Here is an 11,236-nt window from a genome sequence, read left to right as displayed (position 1 = left end):
ATGCCTGGTGTTTTGTTCCACTCTTGCCGCCCTAGTTTCCGTCATATCGGTGTTATGTTCCCGGATTTTGCGTTCCTTACACGGTTGGGTTATAATGGGAACCCCTTGACAGTTCGCCTTGAATAAAACTCCTCCAGCAAGGCCCAACATTGTTTTTTCCATTCGCCACCTAGCCTTTTCTTTCCCTTGGGTTCTGCAGACTCAAGGGTCATCTTTATTTTAACCCCCCCCGGGACAGTGCTTTTCTAAGTGTTGGTCCAACTGAGCGATGTCCGGAGCTACCAGGGGCAACTCTGGGCTGGCCCACCCGACGTCTTGCTCATCCGGTGTGCCCTGAGAACGAGATATGTGCAGCTCCTATCGGGATTTGTCGGCACATCTGGGTGGCTTTGATGGTCTTGTTTTATCATTGTCGAAATGTCTTGTAACCAGGATGTCGAGTCTGATCGGATTGTCTTGGGAGAAGGAATATCCTTCGTTGACCGTGAGAGCTTGTGATGGGCTAAGTTGGGACACCCCTGCAGGGATTTGAACTTTCGAAAGCCGTGCCCGCGGTTATGGGCAAATGGGAATTTGTTAATGTCCGGTTGTAGAAAACCTGAAGTTGATCTTAATTAAAATACATCAACCACGTGTGTAACCGTGATGGTCTCTTCTCGATGGAGTCCTGGAAGTGAACACGGTGTTGGAGTTATGCTTGATGTAGGTTGTTCTAGGATCACTTCTTGATCATAGTTTTATCGACCGTGCCTTGCCCTCTCTTCTCGCTCTTATTTGCGTATGTTTAGCCACCAAATATGCTAGTCGCTTGCTGCAGCTCCACCTCATACCTTTTTACCCTACCTATAAGCTTAAATAGTCTTGATCGCGAGGGTGCGAGATTGCTGAGACCCCATGACTCACATATACTTCTAAAACCAGTTTGCAGGTGCCGATGATATCGTGTAGGTGACGCAACCGAGCTCAAGGAGGAGCTCGATGAAGATCTCATTCTTTGTGTTGTTTCGTTTCCAGTTGATCAGTAGTGGAGCCTAGTTGGGACGATCGGGGATCTGTGTAGCATTTGGGGTAGTCTTCTTTTATTTTGGTTCCGTAGTCGGACCTTGAGTGTATTTGGATGAATGTAATACTTTATTCATATAATTGTGTAAAGTGGCGATTGTAAGCCAACTATGTATCTCTTTCCCTTATGTATTACATGGGTTGTGTGAAGATTACCTCACTTGCGACATTGATTTCAATGCGGTTATGCCTCTAAGTCGTGCTTCGACACGTGAGAGATATAGCCGCATCGAGGGCGCTACAGGTTACTTGGAGCAAGTCCTCAATGCACCTCCAAATGATACCGTTTAAGCCGATAATGTGAGTTTGTTTTCACATCCCAAGTAGTGCAAATGATTATGTGAGTGGTTGCATGTGACATACTTTGACATTGTTTTCATTTTGTAGGACAAAATTTCGCAAGAAAGGCACAAGGATGCGGAAGCTTCCAATGGCAAGTCATTTACACTAGAACATTGTTGGAAATTGCTTCAAAATAGCGAGAAGTGAAAGCTGATTGACAAAGAATCCCCACCGAAGAGAGGTTCACTCACCAAGATGAATGATGATGATGAAGATGATGATGGCCCAAGAACAAGCCCGATGGAAACAAGAAGGCCAAGGACAAGATCAAGAGAGAAGTGGAGGCATCAAGCTTGCAGGACAAGATAGATGCCATGGTGCAATCAAATAAGTTGATGGTGGCCAAGACATTGGAGGCAAAGAAGGAGTTGGCCGACAAGAAGGCACAAAAAAAGCAAGAAAAGTGGCAATTACTCAAGGAAGAGGGGTTGCGCAAGGCCGCCATTGAGTAGAGAAGAGCCCTTGCAGAGGAGAACAAGTCCTTGTCCAAGCTTCTTCAAGAGGAGAAAAAGATCATGATGATGAACTGTAATGACATGGATGACATCACAAAGAATGGCATGATATCGCAAAGAGGGAGATCTTGGAGAGAAGGAAGCAAGCGGCGATGGGTGGTGGCGGTGGTGGCGGTGGTGGACAGTGATGATGATGATGGTCATGGAGGTGGTGGTGGCTTCGGTGGCGGTGGTGGAGAGTGATGATGATGATGATGGTCATGGATATGATGGTGGCTTTTGCATTAGGTTCTTTTGGGTCATGGATGAAAACTATGCTTAATTTCCGTGCAAATTATGTTTGAATTTATAGCCATTTTATCGGAATTGCGGTCAGATTGTCTAATTTGGTTTTTCGGTTTAAGGGCTAGCATGGGTTGTAGCCATTTTACAGTTCGGCCTTGCGGGGTCTGTTCGGCCGCAGCCCGCGCCAGCCCTCAAAACACATTTTCCACGGCCCTTATATTCATTTTAAAGATCCGCGTGATAAGGGGTCTGCTAGAGATGCTCAAAGTCACTCTATTTATTCAGATCGTTTCCCAACTGCAGCAGGACATTCGTAGGCCATTCACATAGTTAATATGGAAAGCTAAGATTAAAACCGATCAAGCACACTTTCTTTCAGCCCCATGTCACTTGCTGCTTTCTGGCGAATGGCTTCTACAGCTTTCTTTTTTTGACCCACGTAACTTGTTGTATTTCTGGAGCAGTGCAGCCAGGAGGAGACTATGAAGTATGCGCTCGAAAACCTGTAGGATATTTTTTTCCGGAAAGGAGGTTATCCCCGGCCTCTGCGTCGAAAACCTGTAGGATATTGACAAGTCGATGAGGCAAGTCAAGGGGATCCCGCGGCTAAATATTGCTTTGCTTGGAGCGTACCTGTATCTATTCTATTCAGTGTTTTTTCGACTCAACTGGCAAGTGGCAGCTCTTCAAGAGAAAGTCGTCGAGCTCGAAAACCGACAGCTCTAGGAGAAGAGTGATTCCTGCTAATTGCTCTCTTGATGATGGTGGTGATCTCACATGCTGCTGAAATGCTTAGTGATGTCAAATGCCTTTGAATTGTGCAGGTTTTTGCCTTGACCAAATTAAGAAACTGATCCAGTTTAGGAGCCTTGACTTCTTGATGCACGTATGCAAGATCCAAATGGTCCTAAGCACTTTGGGGTGTTATTTGGAAACGGCCCCATATGTGTGTTACTGCTGAAACGTTCCCACTGTTTGTTGCTCGATGCCTCTGTTTGTTTCTTTCTGCTTTGTTAGGCTAGTCGACCAGACAACCCAAGTTTTTTTGCTGATCTTATGGTTAGATTCTGCTCTGCTGGATGCTGCCGCATGTGTTCACGGATCACCAGACAGGCTCGTGTTCAGTATAACAACGGTGTGTGTGATCATCCAATGATACAAATCACCTACGTAAAGAATATTTTGAACTACCAGACACAATAAAAATCAAGTTTGAACCAGCTCTGAGTTGGAGGACCTTGAACTTGGACTAGTACAAGATTTGGAACTTCTAACCTCACGAAAATCAGGCTTGGACCTTTATTTTAGACTTGATTTTTATTGATGCACGCAATGACGCAATCTCCATTTAATTATTGCATTGTTTATAACACCCAAACAACTCAAATAGCGATATAAGGCCCACGTGGGAAAGCAAAGAGAAGATCAACCGACAAAAACAAGAAAATACTCCCTTCGTTTCATAATGTAGTGCGTATAGATTTTTTGAAAAATCAAACTTTAAAAACTTTGATCAATTTAGTACAAATAACTATTTATATCTACAATACCAAGTATATATATAAAGTATGAAAGTTCATGAATCTAATAATATTTTCGCAAAAAAATGAATCTAATGATATAAGATTGGCATTCTAGAAGTAAATGCTTTTCTCAACGAATCTGGTCAAAATTTGTGATGCTTCACTTTTCAAAACATCTATGTGCACTACATTATGAAACAGAAGGAGTATGAACGTTCATGTGTCATACATCATATTGCTACGCTGCCCAAATCGGCTGCATAAACCTTTGATCAACCGCCTCCCATAGGTTATACCCATAGATCGTAGACGTCCAGCCCTTCCTCCCGGCAAAAAGAGGACCACATCTGGATCAAGCTGATAGCCTTGGAAAATGTCTTGCAAAAAATCTGAAACTGTCTGCGTGTTAAAAATGCAATCATTGCCAGCAAATTGGCCGGCTTGGCAATTACTCCCTCCGTAAACTAATATAAGAGTGTTTGGATCACTATTTTAGTAATCTAAACGTTCTTATATTAGTTTACAGAGGGAGTACTTGTGACAAGGTTTTAAAGGCGAGATACTTACTTCTAAGCAAATCTTGTCATACCCGCCCTCGGTGAGTAGCTTGAATAGTCATTTGCTGAGCAAGCCCTCACTTTTTCTCAACATTTTCCACCCCTGAGTCCACTTTGGGAACATCTGTTGAGACAGTGCCACCAAGTATGTCACTCATACACACTGGATGAGAGAGTGGTTGATGATACCTTCATCCTACTAGCACATCAAGTAGCAAGGCTTCATATAACCCCGAATGCCATGCCTTAACGACGATCGGATGCCCAAATTCTATACTGAAAGCAAGCCATACAAAGGTTTTGCAGGTAAGGGGAGCTTAGCTCTTCCAAATGTAGTGAGGTCTGATAACTCATAAGTGTAGGTAATCTATTGTATACATTTTTGATAAGTAAGAGTATCGATCCTAACAAGAATAAAAAAGAGTTGTTAATGAAAGTTAGTGAGGAGTCATTGTAAAAGTGTAAACGCTACAAAGACTTTTTGATGGTTTGTTTGATCACAAGAATAATTGTAAGAATGTCATTTATAACAAACGTGCAATGGTGCAACAAGTGGTCAAATCTTTAATTGTGCCAAGGGCAAGCCGATTATATTACTTACAGGGAGCAAATCACTCTCGGGGACGTAGGTGCGTCGATTTGGCGACGGGTGTAGACGCGTCTTCCAACAACGACCAACGAGCAAATCGGAATGGGGCGGAAGGGCGGCAACTGCTACAGGGTGTCGACGGTAGTGCGTGGTAGCCGGCGGAGACAAGGAGGACGGTGCCGACATGGATGCGGATGAGCAGCGGGCACAAGGGGGGGAGGGGGTGTTTTTCCTTGAGAACTGGCCGTGACTGAGTGAATTTGAGGGCTTGCCCACGCGGCGTTTATAATTTTTAAGTTAATATAGTTTGAGGATTCAATTAGGTCCAATTTAACTCCTCGAATATATTTTTTAAAGAATTTAAAACATTTTAAAGGGTCGGCCAGAGATGCTTTTAGGAACCTCACCGTCCGTTTTCCATGACGCAGACCCGTAGAAAATGGGACGCCACGGCCGATTCTTCCCACAACGCCGATCTCCAAGTTGGAGGTGAGGACACCCTGGCCGAAATGTCGCCCAAGGAGGAGAAGGGAGTTGACGTTGTCGGTGAATGGTGGGAGCTGGTCGCCGGTGCCGGAGAAGGTCGGGGTTCAGAGGCACGACGAGGCGACCGACGCATGCCAAGCGGAGGAGGTGGCTAACGCAACACGCGGCTGCGGAACACAGTGGTTGTGTTGTCAGTTGTCACCGTACCTTACGCTTCGCGCGGCTGCCCCTCTAGTTCTCAGGATGCCAGCAAACTCGTGGTCGCGTTGCTGGCCGGAAACGCCATTTTCATCGCTTTGACCCGGCCACGAGATCGGCCAACAGTTTCTGCGTGCGGTTGGTGGCGCTCCGGCCGCCATGTACTACTATGTCTCTACTCACCCCGACTTGTGCGTTTTGACCAGCCCAACTCCTTGACCCACCAAACACGAGCCCGCCGGCCCTCTTTCCCGATTAGCCCATGCCCGCCCCCCCAAAAAATGGTTCCGGACCACAGCTGGGCCCGCACCACCACCCACCCCGCCACCCGTACGCCTTCCCACACCACCAGAATCGCCGACCCCGTGTACCACTTCACATCCGCCCGCCACCTACCTCCGTCAAACCCCCCCTATAAAATCCCCACCGCTGCGCAATCGTCCGTCAAATTAATTCGGCAGATCGGCCCGCCCCTCCCCACCAGCGACACGACACACACAGACACACGGGAGCCGCACAGCGCACCTACCCCCGATGGACGTGCTCCTCCTGGAGAAGGCCCTGCTGGGCCTCTTCGCCGCGGCGGTGCTGGCCATCGCCGTCGCCAAGCTCGCCGGCAAGCGCCTCCGCCTCCCCCCGGGCCCCTCCGGCGCGCCCATCGTCGGCAACTGGCTGCAGGTCGGCGACGACCTCAACCACCGCAACCTGATGGGCATGGCCAGGCGGTTCGGCGAGGTGTTCCTCCTCCGCATGGGCGTCCGCAACCTGGTGGTCGTCTCCAGCCCCGAGCTCGCCAAGGAGGTCCTCCACACCCAGGGCGTCGAGTTCGGCTCCCGCACCCGCAACGTCGTCTTCGACATCTTCACCGGCAAGGGCCAGGTAAATCCATCAATTATTAATCGTCCTGATTTAATCTGCTCCTCGATCGCATAGTAGCGGAAGTAATTAATTAACGGGCGTCTAACTAACGCTGGTAATTGACGCGCAAATGCAGGACATGGTGTTCACGGTGTACGGCGACCACTGGCGGAAGATGCGGCGGATCATGACGGTGCCCTTCTTCACCAACAAGGTGGTGGCGCAGAACCGGGCGGGGTGGGAGGAGGAGGCGCGGCTGGTGGTGGAGGACCTCAGGGCCGACCCGGCGGCGGCGGCGGCGGGCGTGGTGGTGCGCCGCAGGCTGCAGCTCATGATGTACAACGACATGTTCCGCATCATGTTCGACCGCCGCTTCGAGAGCACCGCCGACCCGCTCTTCAACCAGCTCAAGGCGCTCAACGCCGAGCGCAGCATCCTCTCCCAGAGCTTCGACTACAACTACGGCGACTTCATCCCCGTCCTCCGCCCCTTCCTCCGCCGCTACCTCAACCGCTGCACCAACCTCAAGACCAAGCGCATGAAGGTGTTCGAGGACCAGTTCGTCCAACCGCGCAAGTAAGCACTCCAGCACTATACCAGTAGCAGTCTAGTGCTTGATTGTCTCTTACTATAATTATTAATTCGTGCGCCTAGCGTTAATCCATGACTCCATGTTACTATAACGGAAATGTTAACGCCCACACGTGTGGGCGTTGACCATCTCGACCACACGCATCCATCATCGTTCAGTACTATATGTACGAATCTTGGCACAATCTGGCTGATTTTTTGTGCCACGTAGGATAAGACGTGTATGTGGTGTGTGACATAGTTCGCCCACACATCCGTTTTATCACACGGAGGGGCCGGTGTGTGGGCGTTTAGCAGTTCACCCACACATCCAGTTTTCAGTCACGCACAAGGGCTGGTGTGTGGGCGTTTGCCATCTCGCCCACACGTCCGCCTCCTCTCCCACACCCAAGCTGCCAGTTGCCATGCGTTTTGCAGTGTACATGGCAACTGCCCTAGTGTGATTACAAGCAGATGGCAACTCTCTTTTTTTTACCCGAACATGTCAGTTGCCATATGTTTTGCATGGTACATGGCAAACTGCCCTAGCGTGCACGTAAGCAGATGACAACTCTTTTTTTTTACATGGCAACTGCCCTAACGTGTTTGTGAGCACATGGCAACTCTCTCTTTTACCCGAACATATTTTTTTGCCATGCCATTTTTTCAGTGCTACATGACAACTGTCTAGTGTTAGTAGGTGGCAACTCCTAAAGTTTTGAAATCATGGCAACTGCAGTAGACCAGACCACACATCGCAACAACTGTAGTTGTCCAAAAAATGGCAATCTGGAACTTTGACCTGAGATGGCAACTGTAGTTGAGCAGACATGGCAACTGTAGTTGTCCGACATGGCAACCGTAGTTCAGCGACATGGCAACTGCACTTAAACGAACATAGACGAGGGTCCGGCCCATGGCAACTGCGTGCGCGCGGTAAAGTGTCACGTGGGGCGTGCAGGATCACGAGGTACGAGGCCTGACGTACCGGGCGTGTGGGCGTTATCTATTTTCGCCCACACGCACGCGTGTAAGAGGGACCGGGAGAAAAAAAAGAGGCGTGTGTGCGGTAGTTGTTTTGCTCACACACAAGCGTGTGGGCTGGTCCTCTTAGGCACCACACAGAACGTGTGAGTAGATTCCTTAACGCCCACACGTGTGGCAGTTATCGGGACCCTACTATAAGCAAGTAGGCACGCCAAATTGGACACGCATGTTGGCTCCACTTGCGCCAGCTTCGATTTCTTTACTCGTCGTGCGTGGGTTGCGTTGGTTGGTGCTGGCCGGCCGGCGGTGGTAGCTGACCGGTTGCAGTGAATCGGTGGTGAGCTGGAGAGCGAGTTTGGTGGCGCTCCTACCTGCACAAGTTAGCTGGGGTTCCATTCCACGAGGTGGCTGGCTGATGTGGTCATCCAGATCACGGTGATAGCGACGTCGGTAACGTCGTGGAGCAGCATGGTCGTCAAACTTCTCGGCACAAGTTATCTTTGCGCCTACACTTGACCTTTTCAAGGCCACCAGCCATCGTGTCGCTCTCGTCCAAACCAGCACGCAATGACCCATTAGAACGCTGCCCGATGCAGCCATGCTCCCATAACCCAGATGCCTCAATAGTTTTGACATCGCACAACAAGATGGGAGGGACTTGAGATCTGTCTTTGTCCATACGGCTGCGTGTTCTTGAAACCTTTGCTTGGCGGAGCATGCAGAGATTGATGATTACGTGAACAACCACGCATCATGTGATGGATCGGCCTTTTCAAAGCAAAGGCTTTAATTGGTGAAATTGCTTTCTGAAGCGGTTGGAGGTCCGACTCATTCACGATCACACCGACAGTGGAAAGCGTCAAACATAAGTTATTTGAATTGTTCGTCTGATTGGAGCAGGTCTACCAGATCGCCATCTGCTTAGTAAGTCATGGGGAAAAATGACAAGTTACAAAGCAGGCTAATGGCTAGTTTTTGTTTAGAAAATGGCTAAAATGGCTAGTTGTAGTGCTCCTAGTTTGCCATTTTCCATTGCATGTTACACATCATGTGGGACCACGTACGATAATGGAGCTGTCAGCTTATTCCTCTATTGAATTGGACGGATCGATCATGCTAACAAACCAGCATAGCAACATGGCTGCATTTTACTGTACGCCGAGCTACTTGGCACCTAGTTGTCCAACTGGGAAATTAATGGGTACGGGTCCCTAACTTATCCGACATGACATTTGCAGGGAGGCGTTGGAGAAGACGGGCGAGATCAGGTGCGCCATGGACCACATCCTGGAGGCCGAGAGAAAGGGCGAGATCAACCATGACAACGTCCTCTACATCGTCGAGAACATCAACGTCGCAGGTAAATTTCATCATCAGCTAAACATATGTACTTACTACTCATACTTTCTCATGAAGTGGAGTGGTTGTTGTTAAGTACGTAGTCTTAGTCATGTATATGATGTAGCCATGATGTTGTCGGCGACGGCCATTTCTTTGTTAATGAAAAGCACCACGCACGATTGGAAACTTTATGATCAAAGAGGCCGTAACCTAACCTTTTTATTCTTAACTAAGCGGCGCTTAGCCGGCACATGCACGCAGGCATACAGTACACCTAACCTTTTTATTCTTAATTAATCACACAAGCACACACTTTCTTCATGATCCAGTATTATTCCTTGAACGTGCGGAGAGCCTAGGAGTACACTCCGAGCTGTAAAAAATATACCAGTATTTGCAAATGGTGTACTAGCCAGAGCTGCGTCCACGTGATCTCTCACCGAACTTCGTTTTCTAGCTCAACTTTACAACCCCATTTGCCGCCATAATTAATAATTAATTGTCGATGCGACAAATGTCCACAATGACGGAGCTTGGATTGATCCTTTGCAGCCATTGAGACGACGCTGTGGTCGATCGAGTGGGGCATCGCGGAGCTGGTGAACCACCCGGACATCCAGCAGAAGCTGCGCGAGGAGATCGTCGCCGTGCTCGGCGCCGGCGTGGCGGTGACGGAGCCCGACCTGGAGCGCCTCCCCTACCTGCAGTCCGTGGTGAAGGAGACGCTCCGCCTCCGCATGGCCATCCCGCTCCTCGTGCCCCACATGAACCTCAGCGACGCCAAGCTCGCCGGCTACGACATCCCCGCCGAGTCCAAGATCCTCGTCAACGCCTGGTTCCTCGCCAACGACCCCAAGCGGTGGGTGCGCGCCGACGAGTTCAGGCCCGAGCGGTTCCTCGAGGAGGAGAAGGCCGTCGAGGCCCACGGCAACGACTTCCGGTTCGTGCCCTTCGGCGTCGGCCGCCGGAGCTGCCCCGGGATCATCCTCGCGCTGCCCATCATCGGCATCACGCTCGGACGCCTGGTGCAGAACTTCCAGCTGCTGCCGCCGCCCGGGCAGGACAAGATCGACACCACCGAGAAGCCCGGGCAGTTCAGCAACCAGATCCTCAAGCACGCCACCATCGTCTGCAAGCCACTGGAGGCTTAAGAATTTTCGATGAACGACATGGAGGTTTATGGCATGCGTGCGTCCACGCTGATGCGGGGAGATCCATCTATGCATGTGACTTCGTATTTTGCATTTCTTTTTTGGTGTTTTGTAGTAGTATAAGTTTAAATTATTTTTTTGGTGTTGGGCTATTTGTCTTCATGTGAGGCGTCGTGTTGTAAATTTCCATATATAATGTGATGTAAAACTTCTTGGCTCCAAAAAACGACATGGTTACTCATTTTGCAATGCAAACTCCGAGCTGGCTCAGAATCATTGTTATTTATGGCGTAGTGTCAAAAATGCCTTTACATTATGGGACAAAAGGAGTAGGTGTTAGGCTGGTCAACTAATAACATGCATAAGTTACAATCTTCATGGTGGATATCATACACGTCTTTATTTATGTAGACTTATTTTTCTTTGGCATGTCACGGTAATATATTTTATGTTACTGCAAATATCTTCCTCATTAACAACATGCAACACAAGCAAACTTACCTTATGGTGTATTATGTTACTAGCTAAGTTACTTTCATTGTGTCCATCTTTAGCCATCGTTGTGGCACGACCGTCCGATTGGCTTCCTATAAGAGCATCTCTAACTGATCCTTCAAAAGTCATAATTGAGTTTAATATTGTTTCAAGAAAGTAAGCAAGAGCTAGCACATCCGTCAAAACAAAAATCTCTGAAATATGATATTTCCCCCTATAAATTGTCTTCCACTTCCTCAAATTTAGACTCACCATGACCGTTCTCAGTAGAAATTAGCCCCAATCTCGCTACTTCTCATTTGCCCACATCTTTCCCGACTGACCTTGCTGCCGCCGC

The 11,236-nt window shown here is 48.7% G+C and overlaps 1 protein-coding gene across 1 annotated transcript; it reads left to right on the top strand.

Moving 5' to 3' along the window:
• Nucleotides 1-5,942: 5,942 nt before the first annotated feature.
• Nucleotides 5,943-10,680, top strand: LOC119267500 (trans-cinnamate 4-monooxygenase-like). Its single transcript, XM_037548889.1, has 4 exons — nt 5,943-6,376; nt 6,492-6,931; nt 9,151-9,272; nt 9,806-10,680. The coding sequence occupies exons 1-4, from the start codon at nt 6,032-6,034 to the stop codon at nt 10,402-10,404; spliced, it is 1,506 nt and encodes a 501-aa protein (XP_037404786.1). The 5' UTR covers nt 5,943-6,031; the 3' UTR covers nt 10,405-10,680.
• The last annotated feature ends 556 nt before the right edge of the window (nt 10,681-11,236 follow it).

This window comes from Triticum dicoccoides, chromosome 3A (assembly GCF_002162155.2).
Source record: "Triticum dicoccoides isolate Atlit2015 ecotype Zavitan chromosome 3A, WEW_v2.0, whole genome shotgun sequence".
NCBI lineage: Eukaryota > Viridiplantae > Streptophyta > Magnoliopsida > Poales > Poaceae > Triticum > Triticum dicoccoides.
Note: the sequence above shows the minus strand (reverse complement) of the source record. Positions and strands in the feature narration are given on the sequence as shown.

Excerpts from the sequence above, each read along its gene's own strand:
- LOC119267500 (XM_037548889.1), top strand. The coding sequence starts at position 6,032 with ATGGACGTGCTCCTCCTGGAGAAGGCCCTGCTGGGCCTCTTCGCCGCG. Across the intron at positions 6,377-6,491 it reads TCTTCACCGGCAAGGGCCAG|GACATGGTGTTCACGGTGTA; the intron begins GTAAATCCATCA and ends GCGCAAATGCAG. Across the intron at positions 9,273-9,805 it reads CGAGAACATCAACGTCGCAG|CCATTGAGACGACGCTGTGG; the intron begins GTAAATTTCATC and ends GATCCTTTGCAG.